Genomic DNA, 27,739 nt, shown 5'->3' with positions numbered 1-27,739 from the left:
GTGTTGATGGAGCCCGGGGATTCTGCCGCGAAGGGCGGTCAGGAAGCTTCCGTAGTTGGTCTGGAGCTTCGATGAGCTTCACTTCATGAACACTGTCATCTTCACATTACTTACATATCATATCTTCGATGATCTGCTCTCACTCGAAGGTGCTTATACTGTTTGTGTTTCTCCATTGACCCAACGCCAGCACCCATTCATTTGTCCATATAACTTGCTGCTAAGCAATCTGGAGCAATACCACTAAAGAATCCACTTCAGCTGGTGTCAACTCATCAGCACATCGCTTTCTAGACGCGTTCGGTCGTGGCTTTCTTTCAGCATGGCATACACTGATGATGCTGTCAAAGCCAAACTTTCGGCGCTAAACGAGACGCAGGAGGGTATCGTCACAGTTGCCCAATGGGTTATGTTTCACAGGTAATGGAGCCACAGTAATGAGTCTCTGAGAGGAGATGCTAATTACTTTCCACATTCAGACGACATGCAGAACGAACGGCGCAACTTTGGCTACAGAAACTTCGCGATTCGCCAGCGCCCAAACGGCTGAACCTTATCTACCTTGCTAATGGTACAAATCTTGCAAATCGGACCGGTGCTCTTGAACTAATGAGTGGTTAGAGGTGGCACAACAATCAAAAGCCAGACGGAAGGATGATTTCCTCATCGCATTCTCTCCGGTTGGTACTCCTTTGCGTGGCCGTAAGAATGGACGTTAATTCAATGTAGATCATTGCGGAGGCCGTGGCAACTGCATACAAAGGTGCTTCAAACGACATCCAGCAGAAGCTCCGACGAGTTGTTGAGGTGTGGAGGCAACGGTCAATTTTTGAGATACCTATTCAGGAAGCTGTAGAGGCTCGCGTGGATGGTAAGCTTTCCTCATTATGCCCGGCCTAACTTTCAATTGGCTTATCGAATTATAGAGATTGATAAGTCACGGTCGACCGGTAAAAAGCCATTCTTGGGCGGATCCCTTTTCTCGAGCCCGTCTGGTTCGGTCCCATCCGAACTTCAGCCGCTGGTGCCTCTGCAAGCAGCTTTGTCCAAAGCGACAATGGCCTCCGGTGCATCTGCTACTGCAGCAAATGGAGAGTACGACAAAATGCATGATCCCGCTGCACCCCTACCAACTCCTCCAGTGCACGCTGCACGTCTAAGCCAACTATTGAAAGCGCTTGCAAATGCTGAAAGTTCTGTGTCCGAGGTCATCAAATCGCGCTTGGCACTTATCGATGGTCTTGAGAAGCTTCTTGAAACCAATCGTGCAGCCTTATCAAAAGAGCAATCCGTTCTCTCGCAGCTGTCTGAAAGGAAGGCGGAGACTGAAGCGAAGAAGCGGGACGTAGAAGATAGCATCATGAGAGGACTTTCTGTCGACAATCCACCCGTTGCTCAGCCTAGCGACGCGGGCGCTGAGGCACCTGCCGCGGTTCGTCCGGAGGTCGAGGCTTTAACGCCCCCGCCAGTGGAAGCAATCACCCCTGTTGGGTCCCCGAAGCAAGGCCCCCAGGAGAAAATTCCAGGGCCCGTGGAGGAGGTTCAGGTGGATGGTTTTTCGCTTCCTGGCATCGGACAGCCTACCAATATTGCGCCATCCGATACGGAACTACCAGGTCTGTCGAATCTTTCCAGCCTGCTCCAGCAGGGCAGTCCCAACGGGGTCAACTCGAAGAAGCGTAAGGTTGCCCACGAAGAGGAGGACTATGCGCAATTCGCTAGCGGCGACCTGGACGCTGATGTCGCCGAGTTACTGAATCAGGAGGGCTATCCACAGGAGAGGTAGCATCCTTAAAACATCTAACCCGCCGGCCCTACTTTTCTCATCCGGGCATTCTTCTTTATACTTCTGGCTTTGATCCGTATTCCCCAACATAGCTTCGTTGCGGTGTGAAATTACTTCTGGTAGGCTTGGTCTATTCAATCTCCGTTTGCATGTGACCGATATCGTGCTGGAGTTATTTGTCAGTTCATTACAATGGAACCTTTATCTTGTGACTTTCAATTCTGACTTCCAATGTTGACTCTCGGGTCGTCGCTGTCCCAGGACATGAGCACCGTATGTAGGTTCCGTTCCGATAGCTAGTTCAATGGCTGGCACTACGAAATATCTCGTTTCCCGTTCTATTCAAGATGCCACTTTAAATGCGAGACACAGAGAGCGATGGGCCTAGATAAATTACAAAACTACACCTAATCAGATCCTCACTTCCTGAAGGCGCTATAGATGGTGATATTTATGCATTATTCTTGTCATAACCGTATCTGTCATTGACTACCCATTTATATCCGGTTCGAATAACTTGTCCTCTGAAGACTGAATCGGAAACGGACGTCTCTTTCTACGATAGACAGATGAGGATGTTCGAGGAAAAAGACTCGGCGGCTGCTCAGCTGGCGGCTGTTCGACGGGTGGGGGAGGGGACGTTGTAGGAGCTGGTGAGCTATGCCTCTTTGGTTTGACTATTAGTAGGATGATCATCCCTGCAATCAGGATGATAAGTAGAAGGAGGATTTTGCGTTTTGTCGTCCGCCGTTGATAATTGGTGGCCTTTAAGCAGCATTTGTCAGTCCATTAGCAGCCCATCGATCTCTCGTAAGCGATGAACATACCACTTTCAGTTCCTTCTCGGCTGCTTTGACCTCAGTACCCATCCGTTCGATATTATAGTCTATCCGGTCCAGCATGGTTCCCTGATCGATGACCATCGCTTGTAGTTCACGAAAGATGTCAGACAACTCAATGATGCTCTTTGCGATGTCGTTGATCTCTCGCTCTCGTTGCTCAATGGCTTCGTCATGTTGACCGGTGAGTCGCTGCGACGTTTGCATGAGAGTTGATTGAGAAAAAGACTTGTCTGCGTCGGACTCCATTAAAGAAGGATCCATGTAGGGATTCTGTGGCGTCGGGGCGCGGTCAAAAGGCGCCGCAGCACCCTCCAGCCCTCGTAATTCTGTCAAGTCGCGCGTTACAACATTTTCCCAATGACCATGAAGGGTAACAGTGCATACTCTTCAGATAGGTGCTCTGCTTCTTCCTAAACCGAGCACTAGCCTCTTGTACCCTGGAAGCCAAGGATATTTGGATGTTTTTCGCCATGGTCTCGTCCCCTGCACTCACGCCGCCCTGTTGCTTGGCCTCGCGCACCATCACTTCGATCCTCTGAATCGCCTTCTGACACTCATGGAACCCACGAGTTATATCCTGCGTGAGTCGCTCGATCATACGTTCATCCTGTTTCCTTACATCCTCGTCGCCGAAGCCCGGTAGCAGATGCTTCTGGTGTAGCTTGTCCAGCTGTGCCGACTTTTGCGCAATGTCCGCGAGCAACTCGGTCACCTCGTCTTGAACATCGACCCACCGCGGGGGCAGCAGATCCATCTCAATGATCGCATCGCCATCATCTTCTAAACCGCCGGAGTCAGATATTAGTCTGCGACTCTCTTCGGATTGTGAGGGTGTGTCGGTGAAGCCATTGGACGGCCCGATATAACGTGGCTTCTTGGCCGGGTGGTGCGCGAATGATTGACGGTAGGAGATATATCTGGGAAGGACAGGATTATTGTCAGCTTTTCCTGCCAGCTAAGTCCTAAGGGCTGTAGAGGAGTACAAGTTCGTGCGGTCCCGCCACATCGCGACATGTAATCTGGGGTATGAGCGATTCCTGTGGTAGTCTTTGGTGGAGAGCGGCCTAGCTTGTCCGGATCATCGTTGGTCAAATATGAAGTTCTGTGACGGTGTAGTATATGACGGCGGAAAGCAGAGGCTGGCTAGGAGAAATAATGTGGTCGGAATAGGGTATAGTATGAAAAGGGAAGGAATCTGAAGCTTATAACTCGTCGCAATCACAAAGATATCGCCGACATCCGCAGCTCCATCCCCAACAATGGCCCACGTGAAGGGGCACCAGTCCGTATGACGCCATGCCGCTTCAGGGAAAGCCGTTCTGGTACTTCCCGTAACGGATCTGTAATCTGGGCTCTCCAGAATCCAGATTCATCAGGTAAGTGCCTGATAAATAACAAAGGTATTATTACAGATATCTGGGAAGTCTGTTGTACAGCAGGGAAATTTGGTGACGATGAGGATATTTTACCTTGGATGTTTACAATGTGGACAATACAGCGACATGGGTGGAAGTAATTAGTGTCAGAGGACTGCTGAATCTGATTAAACGAGCAACTTGGCTATCTAATTAGGTAGATGGATAGGTCATGATACATGGAATGGAGTCATGGACGAGAGCGACAATCTCCACCTCAAGTCGTTTGTCTCGTCGGTTGATCAATGTACTAAAAGTCGTCACATCCAGGGGTAGACACATTGGATTCGTTGCTAGGTTCCGGGAATTCAGGCAGATGATTGAGTTTCTGAAGAGGCTTGTATGCACGCCGCGTTCCAAATGTATTAGACAAATTTGAATCGGACAAACGTAGGAAACGAGGCTAAAGGACAGACATCACCAGTTAGGAACATTGACAGGCAAGGCAGCCAGGCTATATATACAAGAATGGCATCTAGATGAGATATTCTGTGCTATAAAAAGCCGAATAGTCGATGTTTAAAGAGCACTGCCACCGCTAAGGAACGGTAGCCAGAACTTGTTGCCTTCAAGCTTCACTACTCGCCTTGGATCCACGAAGGCGTCGTCAGCAATGTAGGTAGTAACAGCCCGGATATACCGAAGGGCGGCACTCCGATGGCACTATGGGTATTGCTGAGCGCAGTTGCACATGTGGACAAAATTCTCCGCAGCAGAGCCACAGGATCCGAGAGCCTCTGCCCTCTGCAATAGATAATGGAGATGGCAGACAGTCAGTAACCTTGTCCTGCCAACCTTCAGCAGTTCAGCCTTTCAGCCCTCTTTGGGCGCTTTGGCCAGGCAGTGCTCTGGGCGGGTCACGTTTTCAGGCCGTCAGTCCTAAGATTAAGCACCGGCCTGATTTGCCAGGCATCTAGCTCGTTCTCTGGCGGGTCCAGTTTATTATTGTCGACTTGGCTCAGCTTCCCCTTAAACACTTCTTCCCCCGCTACCATCACTACCTCGCTAAACCACCGGCTGTCCAGCCTTTATATACCCTTTCCAGGCCACTGTTCAACCAGCTCAACACTTTACATTTTTCTCGTCGCTGTCAACATTCCCTCTTTTCACCATGGTATGCGTTCTCGTTCAATCGCCTTGTTGAGTCCTGCTGAAAGTCCCCCACTTTGCGGGGCAGATCGACTGGTATTCTGGACAAAAAGTTGCTGACATCCAACTGTTTAGGCCGACTCTTTGACTGAGGAACAGGTTTCCGAGTACAAGGAGGCTTTCTCTCTCTTCGTAAGTGAATTGTTTAGCCCCTAGTCGTTGCATAAGAGGAATTTCCGCAATATTGAGAGTGTGCGCTCACGCGAGATTCGGCCTATAGGACAAGGATGGTGATGGTTAGTGACCTTTTTTCCACTCCTCGAACGTCGGATTCCTCGCGATCATGTTCAAATGCCAACTTACAGTATCCGGAAATGACCCATCAATACTGACAATATCTATGTTTGACTATTAGGCCAGATCACCACCAAGGAACTGGGCACTGTGATGCGCTCCCTGGGCCAGAACCCTTCCGAGTCAGAGCTGCAAGATATGATCAACGAGGTGGATGCTGACAACAATGGCACCATCGATTTCCCTGGTATGCGGATGCATCTAGCGTGACCCTGGGAGGGAGGAGAACAATCATTAACTCGTATTCAGAATTTCTTACTATGATGGCTCGGAAGATGAAGGACACCGACTCCGAAGAGGAAATCCGGGAAGCCTTCAAGGTCTTCGACCGTGACAACAACGGTTTTATTTCCGCTGCGGAGCTGCGCCACGTTATGACCTCTATCGGAGAGAAGCTCACTGATGACGAAGTTGACGAGATGATCCGCGAGGCGGATCAGGACGGTGACGGTCGGATTGATTGTATGTTGATCAAACAGCTTTCCTTGGTCAGACCCCGATTTACATGGGACATTTTGCTAATTGTTTGTAGACAACGAGTTCGTTCAGCTCATGATGCAAAAATAAGCGTTTTGTTCGGCTGTTCTGTTCATTCTTAGCTAGTCGGGTGTCAATGCATATATCCACTGTTCCCATCTGATCTTCGTTGCTATTACGACTGTAGCTGATAGATATGGAGTATGGATCGAGGTTGGCTTTTACGACCTTTCTGCTTGAATCTGTTGGTTCGCCTGTGGAGACGCCGAGATGATTGTTCTGTCTCTGACTTAAGCAATTTGGGTAATTGATGAAAGGTCTCAGTAGGACAGTAGATGTCTGGTTACTTCCACATATTCTGTGTGATCGCCTCGTTTGTCTCCTAATGGCTCTTTGCTCGCATTTGATCATCACCATACCTGAATTCTACTCATGATCTGAGTGCTCTCGGGCATTCAGACATTGCATTCATCTGTTAAACCTGAAAATCTCCATAAACTGTCTAGCTAGGTCCGTTCCCGCATCCGGGTCCGGGTCATCGTCCTGGTGTAGGGCGTGATCCTCATTCCTTGGTGCCGTCTGTCCCTTGTTCTCTTGTAATTTTAATTTCTTCAACTGCTCTTTCACCTCTCTGCCAACATCTGGTACAAGGATCGCTTCTCGCGCTCCCTCGATCCCCAGCTTGGCCCAGAACTCCCGGATCAGAGCTGCAGTTGCAGAGTACTCCGCATCGATATCCGCGTCCTCTATACCGCTGAAGAGCGCGAGGTCGATCCCCGAGTCATGGTCATTATCCAAAACATCGGTGGCCCCACTTAGATTCAACCCTCGTTTAGAATGTACGTATTGAGCGGAGATTGAAGTCACCAGCGACGGGCCCCTGTATTCTATCTCCACGACTGTGCCTCGAACCCGGGCCGCGGGCTGCGTCTGCCGCACGTCGCCGATACGTAGTCGGAAATCGCCGACATCGTAGACCATCCCTCCCGGTACAGCTACTGTATGTCGATGGCACCAGAAGGGTTGGCAGGCGTAGACGAAATGCTTAAACAGAGATCCGGAAGAAGGCAGAGGCACGGTGGTCATAACCATGTCTGAACCGCCAGCTCCGGCGGTGTTGCTTGGAGTGGCTGAACCCGAAGCTGAGGTGAGTCCAGGCTGAGGAGTAGCAGAATTCGGGACGGGATTGTGCCCTGTCTTCTCGGGACTGTGGGATGTGTAGATGAATCCGTGATTGGGATAGTAAGATAATGACAGAAACTGCATGTACCGGGGTTGAGCTTGTCGCTGGGGCCCTGATCCAGGCACGCAGGAGGGAGTATCCCTCATCAACTTATGCTCCAGGGCCCATCGGCCTATTGCGACAGGCTCCTCTGCAACGGCGGAGTGCAGCCGTTCTGTGATGGTCGTGAGTGCTGTGGACGCATTTGGGTTTGCGGGAATGAAGAACACGCTGCACAAGCAGTTAGCATTAGATGGCTAGAACCAGAACTCGAGACACGTCTACCCTGTGATAGGCATCGTATGATTATGCCACGAGGCAAATTATGAATCAAAGCAAAGTGGATTAAGTATCAATCTTCGAGTGACAATTCTGTCGCAATATCACCCAAACTGATTATAAGGAAATGGATTCTGAGTAATAGAAGTTTGCAGTGCCGAGAAAAGTGTTCAAAATTAGGCCACTGTAGAGAGCATCCAAAAGATCAGAGTAATGAAACGCCTTCAGAACACCAAAGTAGGACCACTCTTGAGGATTCACTACACTATTGTTAGTATGGACAAAGCAGTGGTCTACTTGCATTGCGGCTCAATGGTACTTAGCCTACCTTTATCATACAAATAGCAAATGATATTAATTTCTAATGATCTCCAGCAGGAGTATGTTCACGAGCAAAAGGAGAAGGTATATCCAAGTAATGCAATGGCGAGGACTGAAGAAATGGCTTTATTGATCTGTATGGAGACTCCGATGCTAAATCCCATCGATGTCGTCTACATGTCGAGGCAACAAGGCACCAATACATGCAAACCATGCAAACTGGTTGAAAAAAGACCCTCCCTTGAAACTCAACGTTTCACAATTCTTTGCCAACCAAGGTATTATTTCGAATGAATGAATCTCATCTTACTACACAAGATTATGTTTCCTTATTTGCTCTATTATCCCCCAAGTTCTGGAGGTATTTGTATAAGCTGAAGCAGAAACTGACATGCGATCATGCCAAGACGCGGACCAAGAGAAGACGGAATTTGGCTGTCTTGGATTGTTAGAGGGCCAAACACTGGAATAGAAATTATCTCCACCCGCTAGAGAGGCCCGGGCTTAGTTTGCTTTTCCCATAGCTATCTAACTATGACTGGTAGTCTGTTCGAGGTATCAAGGGTTTGGGGGACCACCGGCTTACGCAATGAGGATACCAATCCACTTTGATTTGCACACCTATTGTCCTCCTATTCGACACTTCTTTCTCGATCAGCTTGGACGGTGCAGGAACAACATTGCCACGCCAATCTCGCGGGCCCCTTATTTCCACTGCATGCCGATCTCTACTCAGGGTCTTCAGCATACCCATACTCCGTAGACAGGTACAGGAATTTGAAGTCTGAAGGGCTCAAAGAATGAGGATGCGCGTTTCCAACTTCTTGTAAGCAGGCCTAGAAATCAATCATGCTAGAAGCTCCTTGCAGTGCTGACTTAGACAGTCATGGCAATCAATCGCCAGATTCGTCCGCCAATAATCACTATCTGTTTAATAGACGGACTCCCAAGGGTTTATTAAAAGTTTTAAAACAAGGGCGATCATGGCCTAGAATAATTCCTGAGTAGCGGCCCTGACAGGCTATTCTCCACTTTCACAGGGAAGCTGTCGTGTGTACATTAGTACGGCGGCTGGAGCTTCCCCCTCCCTTACTCCGTACTCAAGCTTCATTCTCAATAACCTCCGAATGTTGGCCTTTCTCGTTGATTTCCGACATTCAACATCTGTCAAGCAACTTTGCCTTGGCCATGCTGCATCAAGACCGCCTGATGCTGCCTCCTCGTTTCGCTATTGACTGATTTTCCAGCTTAGAGAAGCTCGGTCCTCTCATTATCTCCACAGCAGCTGTCCCTAGTCGGGGGAGCACCTCGTCTTCAGCGCTATGATACTAGGTCGCAGGCGCTATCGCTATGCCTTACCAACCATTATTCTAATTCTCGTTACCTTCTTTCTTTTCTCGAGTCTACCGCCTGGCGCGGAGCCTCCCTTTGACGACCACTCATACTACGCAGAGTACCATCCCCAACCCCCGCAGAGCGATGACCGTATCCATTGGACCAAACATACAGAAAGATATCCTGTCTCCAGTTTTATTCCTCTCCCTACGCCCGCGCCGTCCGCAATCCCTCGTGTCCAGTACGACTTCGCGAAGGAATCATGGTTTGGCCGAAGGAAAAGAGTGAACAGACAGAAAGCCGTCAAGGAGGCCTTTACGCATGCTTGGAAAGGGTACAAGAGGCATGCCTGGCTGCGCGATGAACTTTCGCCCCTCAGTGCTCGCTACCGAACCACGTTTGCTGGCTGGGCTGCCACTCTGGTGGACGCACTTGACACTCTCGTCATTATGGGTATGGACGATGAGTTCAAGGATGCGTTGCATGCCATTGAGAGCATTGATTTTACTACCACCGATGCCACCCAGATCAATATATTCGAAACTACTATCCGATACGTAGGGGGGTTACTTGGCGCCTACGACCTAACCAACGGAAAACACCCGATCCTTTTGAAGAAGGCAGTGGAACTGGCCGACATGATCTACGATGCCTTTGATACTAGCAATAGGATGCCTCAGTCACGCTGGCAATGGAGCAGGTAGGCTGGCCATTGCTTCTGGACCACCAAAGCTGCTGTTAACTAAGCCATAGATCCGCGCAAGGCCTGAGCATTCAGCCAAGCAAACAAACTATCCTTGCCGAATTAGGTTCCCTGAATCTAGAATTCACCAGGCTGTCTCAGCTGACCCATGATCCCAAGTACTTCGATGCTGTCCAACGAATTACAGACATTCTCGACGACGCTCAGAATAAGACCAAAATCCCTGGACTGTGGCCTATGATGGTCAACGCTCAGGATTTAGAGTTTACAGACCCTCGCTTTACTGTGGGCGGAATGGCCGACTCAACGTATGAGTATTTACCGAAAGAGCATATGCTACTAGGAGCCCAGACGAATCAATACCGCAAGATGTATGCCGCCGCCATGGAGGCGATCAAGAAGCGCTTATTGTTCCGGCCCATGACCAAAGATGGTGAGGATCTTCTCTTCGCCGGGAACATTCACACGAGTCTCGCAAGCAACTCGCCCCCTGAGCCTCAGTGGGAACATCTGAAATGCTTTTTTGGGGGCACTGTGGGTATCGGGGCCAAGGTCTTCAACCGCCCGGAGGAGCTCTCGATTGCAAGAAAGCTAACAGATGGTTGTATCTGGGCATACAACGTCATGCCCACAGGGATCATGCCGGAAATTATGCATCTCAGCCCTTGTCTGAGCATGGATAACTGTGAATGGGACGAGCAGAAGTGGTATCAAGATGTCCGGCGGCGACTGGCCAAGGGATCAAAGGCGAAAGACACTGTTCAAGAAGCCAAGACAATCATCAAGGAGAGTGGGCTTCAACCTGGCCTAACTGAGATATCGGACCCTAGATATTTGCTGCGGTATGTGATTTGCTGATAATTGTTTTCCGTCTTGCATCGGGTGCAGTAGTGCTGATCTTGGCTCTAGACCTGAGGCGATCGAGTCTGTTTTCATCTTGTACCGCATCACTGGGGACAAGAAATTGCAGGACGATGCATGGAGAATGTTTCAGAGCATTGACAAAATGACTCGGACCAAGTATGCCCATGCTGCAATTGAAGACGTGCGGGACTCGAAGGCAAACCAGTTAGATTACATGGAGAGTTTCTGGTTAGCAGAGACCTTGAAGTACTTCTATCTTATCTTCTCCGAACCAGATCTTGTCAACTTGGATGATTATGTGTTGTATGTGCTGATGTCTTGTGAGGAGTTTTGGCCAAAGCTAACGATCAAGCAGGAATACGGAAGCGCATCCGTTCAAGCGTCCCTCTGCTCGTACATAGATTTCTCAGTCAAACCCTTCCTTTGCATCTCAAAATATCGGGCCTTGTGCTTTGGCATGGTTAGGTCGCGTTTTGCTCATGGGAAATGGTCTAATCATTCTATTTACGGATTACAAGAGGGCCAACCTAGAGCATTCACTCTAGTATCCAGTTGGGCTCCTAGACTATATAGAATTCACTGGTGAATTAACATTAAATTATCATTCGGTCTTTATATATGGTACAGTGTCGTATTATGACTCGTTCGTTACATAAGTATCCCAGTACTTTGCATCAGGATTAACACCCGAGTCTGGTCTTTTCCGCTTATACTCAACCGAGTACTGCACGTCCTTTCGGATGATCATCTTCGAGGTCCCATCACTTCCTGCACTGGTCAACCCCTTCCGCTCCGCCAGCTCAATAGGCGGCGATAAAGGCGCAATCGTTGACCCCTCGGTACCGATCCCCCCAGCAGCCAAACACTTCTCAAGGTCAAGGTCTCCCGCATGCCCAGGCTTTGCCGCCCGACGCTCCCACAAGAGCGATCGCCACGTCCTCCTCTCCTCGCCGCCCAAGGGCCCGATTCTAGACTTGGATCCGGAGCTGTTGTCCTTGGGCGTCTGCGATGAAGACCCCAAGCTGCTCTTCAGGTTCGAGTCGCCCGCCGTGCCATAGTTTGTGCTCACAGCCGCCATGAAGGGCCGCAGGCAGAACACGCTGCATGCGATCAGGGCGTAGTTGAGCTCTACCTGTGACCAGATCTTGGATGTGACGATTGAGAGGGTCGGGTCTGGAGAATGGTAGTGGCCTTTTAGGGTGTAGATGTGGAAGATGGTGAACATGATCAGGCTGGATTAGTTAGAGTGAGAATTTGAATTTGAACTGTGTGTATAGAATGGGAGGTGTTGGGCTAAGGGCTTACGGKAGTCGGAAGAGAAAGGCAGAGCCGATTTGCAGTTTGCGTTTGAGAGGCATGAAAAGGCCCTGGAGGAGGGTGACTGCCAGGGCGAAGAGGATGAGTTCGGTAACGATGTCCATTGCTGTTATGAATTCCCATCGTTGGAGCTGGATGTGTGTGAGTGAATAGAATAGTAGGGACGTGCTCTCAGAAGGACGTGGCTCACCAGGTGGCGGCATTGGCCTCCTGATGTCTTCCAGGGGCGGTTCATTTCACAATTGACGGCGAGGATGAGTGCGCTTGGGATAATCCATAACGTGCATAAGATGAGAGTTGCCCAGGAGATTCGGTTGTGGGTCTTTTGAGGCGTCAGCCGGAGGTAGATGCCCACGACGCAGCATTTGGAGACGTAGATGGTGACTAGGTAGAGGACGTCGCTTATTGTGATCAACTGTAGCTTGTGAGAGTTGAGTCTTGGGTTACGTGACTTGCAGGCTCCCTTACTGTCTGGATCCTATTGATTTGCTCTTGCGCCAGCAGGCTGATCGAGGTCCCGAATCCTTGAGAGGCAGCTACAAAGATCAGTGTGGACTGGGCGATAGCAACAACCTGAATATGAGAGAAGTCATTAGCCTGTGATTTGACCCTGGAAAGGTTGGGCTCAAAGCTTACCGTTGCCCCAAGAAGAACGTAGTCATCATACGCAAAGGGAGGACTGAGAGCCAGTCGCACATACACCCGGATGAGAAGACAAACTAACGAAACGACCAGCCCGAAGGCGGCGGTTATAATTATCCAGGCGCCGTGATGCAGGTCATCCACCACCTGGAATGGTGGTGACTGTCCTGGAGGAACATACGGGCCCATAGCAGCATGAAAGCCGAGGGAGATGCTCAGCTGAAGACGGGAGGGGAATATATGTATTCCAGAGCAAACCCTCACAATGCTGGCAGCGGTCGAGTTTTATTCCTCTGCAGCGAATTTGATTCGATGCAAGTCTGGCCAGAAGCATAGTCGTTCCTATTTGATAACCATTATCTGAGCCAAGGGGAGTATCCATCAGGTATGTGATGTGCACTCAAAGACGGTGTCGTGGCTGGCAGTAGCAGCATGGCACATTTCTTTTTGGGTCTCGGAACTGACCGGTGTCACAAACATCATTGTTTTCATGCAAACCCCCACTGAAGGATGGGTGCAGAACAAGAAAAAGGCAAAATTCGAACCCAGTTCCGTCAAGCATGAAGGTGTCGATACTGGGACAGGATCATCCATCCCAAAACTGGAGGACTCGAGCAGAAGAAGGAAGGGGGGTAACCATGTGGGAAAAAAAATGACTCAGTTTCCAAGCAGAACTGACGCGAGGGGCGAGACATTATTTTCGACTGCCACGGGGCAATTGTGCTTGACAATGTGAATGACCACAGCGCTTGGACGATCTACCAAGCCTCATCTCACCGAGAGATTAAGCTCTACCGAGGGGCTTGCATTGCCAGGGTGGTCGGTGGCTGCAGTAACGGTGTGCCCTTTGAAAGGAGGCCGCACGGTTTAATGAAGCCCAGTCACTTCCATTACCGAGCTTGTTTCTGTTGCAGGAGTATCTACTGTTGTGATGCCGAATACTCTTGTCGTCCTTGAGTTCCGGAGCAAAAAGATGACCCAGTGTGGACCAAGGGATCGCCATGGCCCTGTGATCACCATTTGCGCGCGTTACACAAGGGCTACGTGGGGATGAGCTTTGCCTGCATCTCTTTTCTTTCCTAAGCTTCGGGTCGTACATTCCTCGCCTCTGTCATCCTGCGAATGGGATGGATCGGGCGTTAACTATTTCCCAAAAGAATGTATCTGGCACAAAGTGCGGCATTGCATTTCTCGTCGAATCGAAACTCTCGTGGGTAGAGGGATGACATCTGGATTCGCTCCCACGTCTCGTTTGGCTGCACGTTTGTGGTGGTTCTTTTTGATCCTTGGCGTTATGCAAGGTGCCTTCAGAAAAAAGCAAAGCACGATAACAACTCAAATTGCAATCAATTGATCGCCAGCGGGTCCGGGAAAGTGCACTATTGCTTACCCTTGTATACCTGCTTGGACCATGTCTGGTAGGGATGTGCGATTATGCAATGTTGCACTGGCAAGTCCCATCGATTATTTCGCCTCTCCTCTCCTTCCCACATGGCTGGGTGTCTTTCTGCTCTCCTTGCTTTTGGCGTGATGACCATTGGTCGATCATTCTCAGTGAATACTGTAAAGCATTCGCTTTCTTGTTTGAGGCAAACGCACCAGCCGACTCGCTATTTCTCTTCATCAGAAAAAGAGTGCTCCTTCCTCTGTACCTGAGCTGTATGCCGCCAACTTGACTTGCATGCTGAGTTTTTAGCATCAGTATCTGACTAGCTTTCAGTGCTCTCTCATCTGCGGTCCTCATGGCGCCTCAAGATACCCATCTCGGGGAAAGTAAAGCGAAATGCCGCGAACAGGATGATGTCGCTCAGGAGGCCGGGTACCCTGTGAAGGGTCTTGTTGCCCCGAAGTACATGGGCACAGTTGCAGATCAACGAGACATGAGCGCGTTAGGGCGAGTGCAGGTTTTGAGGGTTAGTTGGTGAGGTTTGCTCATTTAGGAGACTTTCTAACAGACCTCCACCAGAGAAATTTCCGCTTCATCTCCATTCTTGGGTTTGGCTGCACGCTGATTTCAACGTGGGAAGTCATATTGACGTCAGTTCATCCTGCATTTCCCAGTGACCAAAGCAACTGACTCCGGAGTTGAAGGCTGTTGAGCTCCGCCTTGACTGACGGGGGCACTGCAGGGTTGATATGGGGCTTTCTCATTGTCACAGCAGGATTTGCCCTCGTTTTCGCAAGTATAGCGGAAATGGCTTCCATGTGAGTGTGTCTTTTCACCCTGGATCAAGCTCTTTTTGACCGTTTTTAGGGCTCCGACCTCCGGGGGTCAGTACCATTGGGTTTCTGAGTTTGCTCCTCGAAGGGGCCAAAAGTTCTTGAGCTACATTACCGGTAGGCATCAAGGATCGGACGTTGCTAGGGCGAAACTGACGTTGGTAGGATGGCTCAGTGCAACCGGATGGCAGTGCGCTATCGTATCAATCGCTTTCCTCGCTGGCACGATCATACAAGGGCTGGTCGTCCTAAATGACCCAACCTATGAGTTTCAACGATGGCACGGCACATTGTTGGTGGTGGCAATAACGACATTTTCGATATTGTTTAACACATTCCTAGCCAAAAACCTACCCATGGTGGAAGGACTCATTCTGATCATTCATGTGGTAGGGCTGTTCGCCATCATTATCCCGCTCTGGGTTCTTGCTCCTCGAAACAGTGCGAAAGCAGTCTTTACAGAGTTTAATAATGCTGGAGGATGGAATAGTGATGGCACTGCCACTCTGGTCGGTCTCTCAACCACTATTACAGCCATGATAGGCTATGACTGTTCGGTACACATGTGTAAGTGTCATGTTTTCTCTTCTGTCCTCAAGAAGTATTACTGAACCGATTCCAAGCCGAGGAAATCAAGGACGCAGCGGAGACGCTGCCGAAAGCAATGATGTCAGCCGTCGCGGTCAATGGTGTTTTGGGATTTATCATGATTGTCACTCTTTGCTTCACGCTAGGCGATGTTGATAGCATCTTGCGTACTCCCACTGGTTTTCCGTTCATCCAGATCTTCTACAACACCACCAACAACTACGCGGCAACGAACACAATGACCGCGATCTTGGTGATCACGCTCACGGCCAGCACAATCACTGAAGTCGCAACGGCATCCCGGCAGCTGTGGTCTTTTGCTCGAGATCAAGGACTGCCATTTTCATCATTCTTTGCCTACGTGAGTCTCACGCCACCAGGCTCCGCCAGGGTTCTAGCAGCGTTACTGATCGCTCGATGCAGGTCACCCCGGGATGGAATATCCCTCTAAACTCGGTCATGGTATCACTAGCGGTCACTATTCTTCTCTCCTTGATCAACATTGGCTCCCAGGTCGCCCTGTCAGCTATTGTATCACTGACAATCACCTCCTTGATCTCTTCCTACATTCTGTCAATAGGCTGCGTGCTCCTGAAGCGTATCCGGGGCGAGGGCCTGCCACCTCGCCGCTGGACCCTTGGCCGCTTCGGAATGGCCGTCAATATTGCCGCTTTGGCTTTCTTGATTCCCATCTTCGTCTTTTCCTTTTTCCCGTTGACGGAGACAGTAGACACCAAAACAATGAATTGGAGTGTGGTGATGTACCTTGGTATGCTGGCCTTTGCGTCCGTCTATTACGTGCTCTGGGGCCGGCATAACTTCATTGCTCCCGTGGCGCTTGTGAAGAGAGAGGGCAGGTACTGCGCTTGAGATTTCGCATACACGAAACCCTGGTTGTTGATTTGTATTTATATTCTTGTTTTGTAGATTATGCTTTAGTGCAATGTGCATACATAGACGTTGTCACGTTGCCACGAATCTCACGATCGACTGGCGCGCTGGACTTCAACTAATTTTCGTTATGATAACAAGGCGGGTTACGTGCATTAAATGTCCGGGACGATTAGAGAAACAATGCCATCGATGTGCTGCGGCATTTTTAATACAATCTTTATTCCAGTAGCTGCTATTCCTAGCTAACAAAAGAATAATATTCTATGAGAACCATCATGAAACACCATTTCATCAGCTACAGGAGCTGTGATAGACTCCCGGGCTAGCCTACTCTTCCCAGTCCTATCGAGGACATCTTGGAAACATTAGCAGGACTCTGATCAGGCAAGATCATCGCTCTGCCGTTTCACTGATCCTTTGGCTGCGCAATTCACTCCTAAGCAGAAGGCAGTTGTGACCTATTTAAAGCAGCTGGAGAATCCCCACCCTGCTAGTCTCACCAGAAGGAGACTATTGCCCCTATTAAAGCAAGAGAAGCCACCGTAAGCCAGACCACTGGGTCAATGACCCAGCCGTAGGATCTGATAACTAAGTGACAAGTCAGGGGAATATCATTCGGATGAGATTCCTATTTGTCGATGGATTTGGCTAGTGCCTGAGGTCTATGGCTGATGGGCGAGATTTGCGTTAGTGGCGACTGGCGAGCACTATTGGTATTTACGAGTCGGGTGATGCCCTTGTCGTTTCGGGTTGTACGACTCTGTCGCGAGTTCAAGGAGTTGATGGATGAGATTGTCCGAGGTGATTTGCTTTGCTTGCGCGGTCGTGGATTTCCTTGAAAGCCTCGTACAGGCATTCAGATTAGCTAGATAGCATGTGGCTGTGGCCCAAATCCTTGGTTCCACCTTTATCAGATCAAATAGACTAGGTAAGGTGTGACTTCGTGCTCTGTATCCGTAAGGTACTTCGCTATCTGATTGATATGATCGAGTCCGACATCGGCATGTCCCCACTTTCGGAATTGACTGTCACATGAATAATAATCCATCACAGAGTACTCCGTAGTGTGCAGAGTAGAGTGAATGGCCTTCAGCGAATGATCTATCTGATGCGACTGCATGATAATAATAAACTCTATCAGTAATGTCAACCATCTGGATGTTCTTGGCAGAAACAGATATCCAGGTCGGTTGGCAAAGCGCATGTGCCCGGATCAGATAACCMACATACTCCGTACCGACCATCGGTTTTCAGCAGGTCCTCCATAAATCAGGTGGACGGAGTCAAATCCGCCTCCGTGGTGGGTATGTACAGTATAATCTGATCTTGGGCATACTGTGTACAGTGATATATCCAACTCATACGAGAGAAGAGAGCCAGGGTGCCATTTTAACCGAGGGCCGACGTATTTCTGCACAACAACAAGGGAAGATGGCGGCCGGATCAGATTAGATCGGTAAACGGTAAGGGGAACCGGCTGCGGTTGGTCGTACGGATTACGGTTCGATACATCATAGCTTACGAGACAAGCCGTCCTGGAGTACTCCGGATCTTTCCAGATTCTAGAGGAGCTTTTGTGATTCTATCACTGGACGTACAATACTAGAGCTGCTGGCTAGATTGTTTTTGACCAGCTGTCCATTCAGCTGCTGGCGATTAGTATCCATTATCTGACTTTGTCGTAGGTTAATGTAGGATGATCCGCTTAGCTGCAGGAGCGGATCTTAGTACAACCGTACAAGGATACAAGGGGAACTGGTGAGATCAGATAAGGGGTAGATGATATTGTTTGAAGACAATCAAATCAATGGCAGTCCGCCCCTGAAGTACAGAAGATTACATAAATAATAAGGAATTGCTCGATTGCGTCAGATACAGTCAGTTTAAATACGGAGTACTGGGAAGTTCGCCGACCGTTCCTACCTACGTAAGAGCGAGTGGCAAAAGGTTTACAACAGGATCGGTAATCTGATCTTCTTGATTTCCCGGTCCTAACATTCTGCCCTTTACTCTATAATTATTATTCCATCACTCTCTATCTGATCCTCCTCCTTGCATCTATACTCTTGAGCGTTGAGACATCGATTCTAAGCTCTGACATTGGAGGCTTTCTGATTGACATCCATATCTGATCCACCCGTTGTTACGCATCATTACCTAGCGCAGCGGAACCGCCATCCCGGGACCGGTTTTTGCCCCAGGCAGGCCTTTTCGTTCCCGCCATCATCCCACCCATTATTCATTCCTTTTTTCTCCGCGGACCATCTTTCCCATATCTCCCCATCTCGCTCGCCCTTCTCTTCTACTGTCCAGCCGAATCTGCATGCTCGGGCTTTGACGGCGCCCTATCTGTCCTGTCCTGACAGACTTTGCAGCTCAATTGCTGGTTTTCGTTGAGATTTTGTTTATCCGGTCATTACTGCTTGTGAAGTCAGCCAGCTGCCCTCCTATTCCCTCATATCCTTCTACTCTTCTGTTCCTCGACAATTCATTGCCATATCTCCGTTTCGAAACTTCTCAGCCGACACAATGGGTACGTCCGCACCTTTACTCGCACTGAGATATTTGAGCCAAGGCCTGACCCTTCGTTGTTTATAGTGCACGCCGTTTTACCACCAACGCCGTCCTCGACAAAGGATTCGAGGTTCAGTCACTCTAGCAATGGGGACTACCGAACCATCCCGGTCTCTTCCACCTCCCACCCAGATAACCCGGTTCCTGAAGAACCTCGCATTCGGTCGCTGTCGATCACTGACACGAGCTTCAATGGCTCGTCACCCGCTCAAGAAACCGAAGGGTCGACCGACTTAGATACCCCGTCGACTCCTCTCACCCCGCTAGATGAAGAGCAGCCTGATTCGCGCGAAAGCCAAAAGACATCAGCAGAGAACGGAAATGGGCATCAGAGACGAGCATCCACTGTCCTCATCTCACAGAACTCCGAGGACATGAGACGGGTCTTGGAGAGCGTGGGTACCGCAGGCACACAGAAGGTTCAGCCTCTCTGCTGCGGTGGTGGATGCTGTCGCAGCCAGCCGTTGACCAAGATCGGACCGGTACCTGGTGCTAACCCTGTCACTCCTCCGGACAACGAAGCCTTCAGGAAACTCAACCTCAATATTGAGTACCTTACATTGGACAGTAAACTTACCAACATCGTTCCCATACCAGAGAAAACTGTGTCCTTCTCAGCGGTCCCAGCATCGGCTGTGGATCTGAAGCTGGGTCCCGCAGATCACCCGCCGACTTTCGTTCAGCCACATCCCCCGTACAATGTGTACCGGGCGCCTTTGCATCACGCCCGAGAGCTCACCAAGTCTGGCGCGGAGAAGCGAACCTTTCACTTTGACATTGACGTGACCGACTACCCTGCGGAGAGCGGAGATGTTGATTTTGTAGTGGGTGGGGCGATTGGTGTCTGCCCCAAAAATAAGGAAGAAGAGGTTGATGCTATCTTCAACCAGCTTGGTATCCCCAAGTCCATCCGTGACAAGAAGGTCACGTTGCATACCACCAAGGGCCGGTGGCCTACGATTTGGGGCGATGACCAGCCTCGAGATTTGATCACCACGCGGAGAGAGCTACTGAGCTGGTGCTCCGATATTCAGAGCTACGCACCTAACAAGCCTCTGTTCCGACTGCTCGCCGAGTACGCGACCGAACCCAATGAGAAGAAGATACTCATGTTCCTTTCTTCGGCCCAAGGCCAGGGCGCTTTCTGCGATCTCCGCACAGGATCCTACATTACCGTTTCCCAGCTACTCCATGCATTCCCCTCCTCCCAGCCGCCCCTTGACCACCTTCTATCCGTTCTGAACACCCTGATGCCACGCTTCTACTCCCTGTCGCATGACCCCCAGATCTCATGCCAGAGGCAGGACACCAAGTGCCGTAGACTCATTGAGATCGCAGTGTCTGTGGCGGAAACCGAGGATTGGAAGGGCGGTATTCGGACCGGAGCCGGATCCGGATATCTTGAGCGGCTCGCCAGACAAGTCATCGATGCGGAGCGGAAGGGCATCGATCCCCGGACACTCGATCTCCACGTTCCCATGTTCCGTGGCCTGATGGCCAATCCTCTGGCCAAGCGGTTTGCCTCTGACGGCCCAATGCTCCTCATCGGCGCTGGTGTCGGCATCGCACCGTTCCGAGGGTTCGTCCAGCGCCGTCTGCAGTCGGCTAACTGCGCCAACAAGGTTTGGGTCTTGCAGGGTGTTCGCGATTCCCTTCTGGATGAGCTCTACAGCGGCGAATGGGGCGTTGAAGAGGACAAGGTGCGGACAGTAGTGCAGAGCCGTCGCGGCGAGAGCAAGTACGTCCAGGAAGAGGTTCGTCATCAGGCCGACCTCGTCTGGTTCGTCATCAATTCCCTTGACGGACGTGTTTTTGTCTGCGGTAGCGGTAAGGGCATGGGTGAAGGCGTCGAGGCGGCATTGGTGGATGTCGCTATGGCCAAGGGTAACCTGAATCGCGAGGAAGCGGAGCACTTTTGGAAGAACAAGAAGGAAGCCGGTCAATATATTGCCGTAAGTTCGCCCTACTTGGGAGGGAAAGGAAGACAATTTACTAACGAAGCACAGGAAACCTGGTAAACCTCGTCCGTGTACATTATTCGCCAGCTCGGCCTTTCTGCATTTCATTCCCCGTGTCAGCGCATCACCAGAGTTGATCTCGGCTGGACCACGGTGGTTCGACTGACCCAAACACTCGGGTTGCAAGGTTCATTTCCTGCGCTGGTTTATTCAGTTGGTTAAGTACTATGTAATCTTGGGACTTCTCGATTGATTTCATCTGTTTTAGCGATCCGGTGCATTGACCTCTTATTGTCGGACGATCATCTGTTTTCAATTTATCATGGGTATATACGCATATCTATATCATAGATCTACCTAAGACGGTAGCAATATCAAGGCATTGCATTCCAAGCTGTACATACCCGACACTGCGGTACAGCATAACAATGCGACGCAGTCCAGGCCGCACGTTGAAGTACTAGCTCAGTCTCTGTTAATTTAATGAAGGCAATCCTCAATTGAGGGGAGCAGACTAAGTACAATCCACCAAGCCAATCCATATCGTTGCACCCATGGTCCTAATACGCCGGGAAGAAGGCATACCAGCATGCAATACCCGCAGCTTGTACATTGTGTGGAAAGAGTAAGTGGGTGGGAAGTAATGAGTACACTTTTCTTAAGTTCTGCCTCCCATCATTGCCAGTCATCATGGCCTTACTTCCAGCAAAAAGCTCCAGGTCCGCCCAAGCGACGGCAGCACGCATCAAAAGCACCACTATCAAGGCAGTTTGTATAACCAGCAGAGCACTAATGTACTTCTTAGTACAAATACACATTAGCTGATAGAGAAAGAGGAGGGCGTACTTGATGATTAGGACCTGGGTAGTGGGCGGCAAATGGAGGACAGGTCCTTAGGACAGTCCCATCGTTGCAACATTGGTCCGTGAGCTCATCGTACTGTGGCCCTGTTCCACTTGGGTCTTGGCACTTGCAATTCTTACCGGCGAAGGCGCTGTTACTTGTCAGTATATAGTATAGAGATAATCAGACATAGTAGGGAGCCATAGGATCAGAGGAACAGAAAAATAAAGTCCTTTACCTTGCCGCAAGAGACAGCACAATAGCGAGAGTGAATCTCATTTTGAAAAGCAGAGGCTATGTTATAAGCTGTTGAGACTTGATTGGTGCAGTTGATGATTGCAGGATGATTTTAATGGAGTCCATAGATACCTTTTTATATGCTTCCCATTCAATATTGGCTCAGAGGAGCTTGCTGCTTAGCTGCTTTGCTTCATAGCAGATCCCACAATGTGACATGATGTATAGTAATCAGTGTATAGTAATCCGATTACTGATAGATAATCAAATAGATCCATGATCAAGTCATATATGATGCATCAAATCCATGGGCTGGTGGTAAGTGAGACTAGTGGGAAAAGCTCCCCTGCAGCGGTATTGGCGAGCACACTCCTGGGAATCACTCCTGACAAGAGGCACGCCCAATGGAGACGCACCATGCCTCATCTCTCCATTTATTGAATCTATACAGTCCGAGGCGAGAGATGGTCATTCTCACTGACTGAGATTTCGACTAGTAGGGGATTCGCTGGAATGCATAGGCCATGTCCGCCTAGTATTGTATCGCTCAACAGCAAGGGTAGTCCTGGGAAGAGAGAGAATAAGCTGACGGAACCCTTTGCAGCGAGCGTGAGCAGTCCTGGTTCAGATGAGAATCATGCACGTTTCATCTGAAGAGAACGACGCTTTGCTTTGCAGTCAACGTTTGAAGTTTAACAATCGAACCTGCGAATTGCAAGTGAAGTGGTTAGTTCGGACCCTGCTCATGACCAGCAAGCACAAGCATAGCAGTCTCACTGACACTGTTGTAAGATCAAACGATAATATCCATCAGTACCTGTACCCTGTACCCCGATAAGGCCATCACTCAATCCAACAACACCACGCTCTCGATCGAGTATCCGCCATGGACAAACAGTCAGCTGCCCTCGATTACCCCTCCTGCTCAGAACAAGGTCACCAAGGCGAGGGGAAACACGTGTGCCATATTTCTAAATGAGGAATCGTCAAAGGTGCAAGCTGCACCTTCGCCTGGACCAGGTCTTGGAGGCCATGTCGTACGACGAGCGATATGTAAGCCACCAGGCCCAACGTGCGGGCCTACAACCCAACGCGTGCGGCGCAGTCAACGCACAAGTGGTGCACCCCAAGCAAGCGTCCGACTCCGTGCCTAGGAGCGAACGCGTCGATCAGGATGTGATCAAAGAACATAGCCCCTCTAGTTGGTCTGAGAAATAGAAAAAGAAAGGAAAACTACTACCGGGACAAGCCGTCCTTGATAGCAGATCCGCGACCAGACCCCGATCGGGATTTGGTGGTTGGAACTAGATACATACTTCATTTTTGGCACGGTCTCTGGCATTATCGGAGGTGGCCGCTGTGATTACTTTGTGCTCTGTATGGAGCAGATGCTTATGAATGCGGTGCCTTAGGCAGTGCACCCAAGACCATCACACAAGACATATCCCGCTGAAAGAGCGATTATGATTGGTGCGGAAATATTTTCCAATGGCGCCTACCCTATTTGTCCTCCGCAAATAGGTATTTGTCAGACTGCGCGGTGAAGCAGGGGTTAGCCCGGTATTCACGACTCAATCTTACCATTCAGTAATCTATAGAATAGACTGAATGTGTACGCGTAGCCACTGCGACGATAAATGATGGAAGTCGAGATGCCTGATTGGGAAAACGGTGGCTCAGCGCCTGGAAAGTGGCAAAGGGACCCCCTAGTTTACGCTCGAACCATATAAATGCCAGACAAGGACGGAGTATTCATGTCCATGACAACCCCTCAAAAGATCAGCCGAGAGGCGCATAGCATAACCAGGTTACCAGGATACCTTGCAGAACGAATGGGAAACAGCCGGGATCGACAAGAGGGAGAAGGCTAATGTCAGTGACGGCTGCACTCGGTGATTAAGCCCGTCAACCAGGAACTGACAATGAAAGGAAAATCAACCCAATTTTCGGCTTTGGATCATGCCGATCCATGCCTAACCCACAATAGCATGATTGGCATCTGCTCTGCTCAGCAGCCTGAAAGCAAAAAATGGGGTGCATGAAATTTAGATTTCTTTGGGTTTGCAGATTGGCTCTTTGCAATTGACGCACCACCCTCTTTCCTCCAATTTCCTTGTTTCTTTTTCTGTGTCTCCTGCTATGTTACCGTATTTCAAGGTGCGATCACAACGCTCGGGCGCTTCACTTTTATGCAGAATGCAATGCCAACTGGCGAAGACCAGTCAGTAGTCAGTACCAGGTACGGAAGACGCGGAGAGTCTGGTGGGCCGTGGTAAAGTGTAATGGACCATGGCAAGTTATGCGACAAAGCATGGTAATTGGCCATTCCCCGCCTCCATGCCCAAAACGGATATTGCACCGCCTCAAAAAGTGTCAAAGTCATAACAAGACCGGCTAGCTTCAAAGTTACCAGTCTGATGGATCTTCATCGGTCGATGGCGATGGCGAGGGGCTCCTCGATGATGATGATGATATCCACCGTCGTAGACTTCATAGAGTACGTCAATAGCCACGAGCATAAGATGGCTCTACCGAGTGCTGGGAATGATCGCCCTTATTCAAGCGCCCGTTTGGTTGAATTATAGCGAGTCCTGTACCAGAATACATCTCCTCACGTCTTGCAGGGGTGGTAAACCAGGAAATCCGTTTCTCCTCGCCTGTCCACCTACGCAGTCGCCTTCACCGCCATGTGATACATCATGATCGGATAGATCGCGAACCGTCGCTCGGCAGCTCCCCCGTGCTTCATGCATCAGTGATATGTGCGCACGGGCTTTGGCGTTATATTTATTCCTTATACGGAGTCATTATAATACACCCTGCCAGATGACAGTTAAAAAGTAAACACTGTACCAATCATAAGTGTCCCTTCCCACATTCTATGCGCCATGCAAGCAGGGGAGGGGACGGTTGAACTGCCACTTCGTGCATGGCATGTTTCTATTGCCCATGGTGGTTGGACCGGGTAGGTCGTCCAGCCAATCACGTATGAATTGAAGAACCCTTCAATATTAGGTGCGGACTGTGGCACAGGATGTTGGAAATGCTCACTAGAAGTTCACATACCCAGATTCGAATCTCCATACTTTTGACTGTCGGAATGACGTGCATCAGTGGGTGCCCCGATTATGCTGATGCTGGAACTTTGTACTGTATAGCGTTGTTGTGGAGAAAGTATCCGCTTGGGTCCAAGACAGGTAGGTATCTTCGGTCCCACAAAAGCAGTTCGACTCCTATGTGGTCGTCCCAGTATTACCGATTCCAACAGGCCGAGTCCGTACTGTAAGCGATATCTATGCAATATTCCAACTTTCAGGAGAAACTTCAAAGTGCCAACCTGGCGTGCCAAGATCTGCGATAGGCCGGCGCAGCAAATCATGATGGGCGACATTTCTGCCTGAGCAGACTTTGGAGCGGGTCGTGTTGTCGCTTCCATGGTTTTGGCCTATTTTCCCCGAACCATGGTTCGTCCTAAGCCTTTAGCAAACTAGGTTCGAAAAGATCGGTCAATCTGGGTTCCATGGCTCACTGTTTTGCGGATGAACTAGAGCAGGCACGAGGGTTTCAAGCCAGACATTGGAACATGGATGGAATACGCCTCCGCATATCGAGCCTTCCCGCTGTCACTGTTGCCCTCCCGGCAATGCGACTCTCGTTTGTATTGACCCGTATTCGAAGACCATACAAAAAGAAGTCAAGGAGTTTGGTTAAATTATGCAATTTGCTTAGTATCCAGAAACGCAGAATCTTGTCTGGTATAGTGGGCGAAGAAGAGATAAAAGTGAAAGCACAGAATCAGTGCAGAGTGAAAGACGTAGCTGGGAAGTTCTACTAACATGACATGATCACATCATCCATACTTGTACAGATCGTTCAGATGCTGAAGGTGTCGCTCAAAAATTGCAACTCATCAGAAACCATATGACAACAACATTAAATGCATATCAGAAAAGGGAAGACACGGAGACGCATTGGTGTAGTATAAATAAGAATCAAACAAATGACAACCCGTAAACACCTGAAATGCATAACCAAGAGTACTTGGACTCTGGTGTCGAGAATTGAGTCTCAGACCGGATAATTCGTCCCGACATTGACATATAATGCCTAGCCGTATAGAGGATCATCAACGCAATTAGATTATTAGGAAAGGTTCGGAGGGTATCATGGTCGTACGGGGTGTAGTCTTGCTTGGGTTGGTCGTCGTAATCAGGGATGTTCCAAGAAGGGAACAGGAAGACGAAGAATGAGAGGGCGGCTCAATGCTTGTTCCCACTACTGAGCCTATTCGGTGACTCGGAAGACGTCTGTTCCATGTCACTAAACGGTGATTGCCGCTGTGAATCAAGGTCACTGGCGCCGTTTCGCATCTGATTGCGAAGCGCGGGAAGCTGTCGTCTCCGTGCATTGATAAACCAGTTGCTAATCTGCAGCGCGCAAGTCGTCAGCGAATGTGATCACGAATAAGGCTTGGAAAACTAACCTGGCTGATAGTAAGCCCTGTGCGAGTCATAAACATCTGTTTATCTTCCTCGCTCGGGTAGGGGTGATCCAGATGCTCATGGAACCAGGCCCGTAAAATATCAGTGACTGGTTTGGGGAGATTTCCTCGCCTGCGCTTGTTCTTCGAATCGACCGAGTCTCCCAAGATGCCAAAATTAGACTGCTGCGATGGCGGCAATGACTGCGAAGAGGCCTGCTCTGAATCGCTTTGATAGATGACCCCCGGATAAGATGGATACTGTGGCTGAGTATGCATGGCTGCCGGCACGCTGCTTCCAGCATATGGATCTCGCCGGTCACTCAATGAGCCCGGTAAACCGGCAGGAGAGTAACTTGGTGCGCCAACGGCACCCCCTCGAAATTCCTGCACCGCAAATGCATCCGTCCGGGATGGTCCCCGGTGATCTGGTAATCCGGCGGCTGGCGCATTCAGAGAGCGATCGGGGATGGTTTGAAGGTCTCGGATGGATGGCAGAATAGGACTTGGGCCACGAGCGGCGGCTGGCTGTACTCCGTTTCCTGGTAACCGTGAGTGAACAGGCGCCCGTTCTCCAGGCATTCTATCGGTCATGGAATAGTCGCGAACGTCCCCTACTGGGAACTTGGAAGGAGATCCGTAGGGTGTCCGGCCTGAGAGGGGCCTGGATCCAGATCCAAACTCATGGTTTAATGAAACAGGACGCTCGTGCGATGATGGTTGTCGGGATGACAGGTATGAGCCGGACTCGATTTCGTCATGCAGATGAGGCGGGAGAAGCTACAGACTGTCAGCTGCCCATGGTTCTATTCGGGAAACACGTCTTGCAAAATTTATGCTTTCCTTACCTCTCGAAACGAGGGCAGAGACTGGGTGTGATCGGCGGAAAGTCCACCTGCATATGAAATGGCCATTTTTCCACTCTTGTCATCCACCTCACCGTGCTGTGACATAAGACAGTCAAGACTGAGGAGTCGAGCTGGGTAGCGATCACTCGTCTAAGGATCAGAGGGAGGGGATTAGAGCAACTGCAGATCGGAAGGTATAGTCAGATGATTGAGAGGCACAGCCGGCCCGCGGCATCGACTCGGAGCCAGGTATTGGACTGCTCGGGCGACGATGATTGTTTGACGTAGTTTCAAGACGCAAGAACAGGAGTGCAGGTGTGCCTGTCCAGTTTCCTTGGTGCAGTTATATGAATGGCCAAGAGAAAGGAAAGTAAGAGGAGGAATATGAAGAGGTAAAGGATTGGTGAAGAAAGGCCGGTAGAAGAAGGGTTGTGGAAAAGCAAAAGGCTGA

The 27,739-nt window shown here is 49.9% G+C and overlaps 9 protein-coding genes across 9 annotated transcripts; 5 read left to right on the top strand and 4 right to left on the bottom strand.

The window, feature by feature from the left end:
- Positions 1-322: 322 nt before the first annotated feature.
- Positions 323-1,786, top strand: Asppvi_000549 (CTD-interacting domain-containing protein; the record flags this gene model as incomplete). Its single annotated transcript, XM_043296858.1, has 5 exons — positions 323-420; positions 480-571; positions 622-680; positions 730-871; positions 927-1,786. The coding sequence occupies 5 exons, from the start codon at positions 323-325 to the stop codon at positions 1,784-1,786; spliced, it is 1,251 nt and encodes a 416-aa protein (XP_043152793.1).
- Positions 1,787-2,275: 489 nt separating this feature from the next.
- Asppvi_000548 (t-SNARE syntaxin TLG2) lies at positions 2,276-3,634 on the bottom strand (the record flags this gene model as incomplete). The annotated part of the gene is made up of 4 exons (XM_043296857.1): positions 2,276-2,551; positions 2,614-2,954; positions 3,013-3,545; positions 3,612-3,634. 4 exons carry the CDS (start codon positions 3,632-3,634, stop codon positions 2,276-2,278), a joined length of 1,173 nt encoding a protein of 390 aa, XP_043152792.1.
- Positions 3,635-5,154: 1,520 nt separating this feature from the next.
- On the top strand, positions 5,155-6,053 carry Asppvi_000547 (calmodulin; the record flags this gene model as incomplete). The annotated part of the gene is made up of 6 exons (XM_043296856.1): positions 5,155-5,157; positions 5,268-5,324; positions 5,413-5,428; positions 5,548-5,673; positions 5,736-5,948; positions 6,019-6,053. The coding sequence occupies 6 exons, from the start codon at positions 5,155-5,157 to the stop codon at positions 6,051-6,053; spliced, it is 450 nt and encodes a 149-aa protein (XP_043152791.1).
- A 378-nt stretch (positions 6,054-6,431) lies between these two features.
- Positions 6,432-7,484, bottom strand: Asppvi_000546 (uncharacterized protein; the record flags this gene model as incomplete). The annotated part of the gene is made up of 2 exons (XM_043296855.1): positions 6,432-7,416; positions 7,471-7,484. The coding sequence occupies 2 exons, from the start codon at positions 7,482-7,484 to the stop codon at positions 6,432-6,434; spliced, it is 999 nt and encodes a 332-aa protein (XP_043152790.1).
- A 1,623-nt stretch (positions 7,485-9,107) lies between these two features.
- Asppvi_000545 (glycoside hydrolase family 47 protein) lies at positions 9,108-11,088 on the top strand (the record flags this gene model as incomplete). The annotated part of the gene is made up of 4 exons (XM_043296854.1): positions 9,108-9,820; positions 9,874-10,665; positions 10,733-10,990; positions 11,043-11,088. 4 exons carry the CDS (start codon positions 9,108-9,110, stop codon positions 11,086-11,088), a joined length of 1,809 nt encoding a protein of 602 aa, XP_043152789.1.
- Positions 11,089-11,321: 233 nt separating this feature from the next.
- On the bottom strand, positions 11,322-12,835 carry Asppvi_000544 (uncharacterized protein; the record flags this gene model as incomplete). Its single annotated transcript, XM_043296853.1, has 5 exons — positions 11,322-11,919; positions 11,993-12,135; positions 12,195-12,419; positions 12,473-12,577; positions 12,641-12,835. 5 exons carry the CDS (start codon positions 12,833-12,835, stop codon positions 11,322-11,324), a joined length of 1,266 nt encoding a protein of 421 aa, XP_043152788.1.
- Positions 12,836-14,388: 1,553 nt separating this feature from the next.
- Positions 14,389-16,324, top strand: Asppvi_000543 (putative GABA permease; the record flags this gene model as incomplete). The annotated part of the gene is made up of 7 exons (XM_043296852.1): positions 14,389-14,559; positions 14,613-14,683; positions 14,738-14,851; positions 14,901-14,983; positions 15,032-15,433; positions 15,490-15,815; positions 15,878-16,324. 7 exons carry the CDS (start codon positions 14,389-14,391, stop codon positions 16,322-16,324), a joined length of 1,614 nt encoding a protein of 537 aa, XP_043152787.1.
- A 2,553-nt stretch (positions 16,325-18,877) lies between these two features.
- Asppvi_000542 (FAD binding domain protein) lies at positions 18,878-20,940 on the top strand (the record flags this gene model as incomplete). The annotated part of the gene is made up of 2 exons (XM_043296851.1): positions 18,878-18,881; positions 18,947-20,940. The coding sequence occupies 2 exons, from the start codon at positions 18,878-18,880 to the stop codon at positions 20,938-20,940; spliced, it is 1,998 nt and encodes a 665-aa protein (XP_043152786.1).
- Positions 20,941-26,219: 5,279 nt separating this feature from the next.
- On the bottom strand, positions 26,220-27,393 carry Asppvi_000541 (homeobox domain-containing protein; the record flags this gene model as incomplete). The annotated part of the gene is made up of 3 exons (XM_043296850.1): positions 26,220-26,387; positions 26,444-27,220; positions 27,289-27,393. 3 exons carry the CDS (start codon positions 27,391-27,393, stop codon positions 26,220-26,222), a joined length of 1,050 nt encoding a protein of 349 aa, XP_043152785.1.
- Positions 27,394-27,739: the final 346 nt, after the last annotated feature.

This window comes from Aspergillus pseudoviridinutans (assembly GCF_018340605.1).
Source record: "Aspergillus pseudoviridinutans IFM 55266 DNA, scaffold_1, whole genome shotgun sequence".
In the NCBI taxonomy this organism is placed as follows: domain Eukaryota; kingdom Fungi; phylum Ascomycota; class Eurotiomycetes; order Eurotiales; family Aspergillaceae; genus Aspergillus; species Aspergillus pseudoviridinutans.
This window is presented reverse-complemented; position numbering and strand designations above follow the sequence as displayed.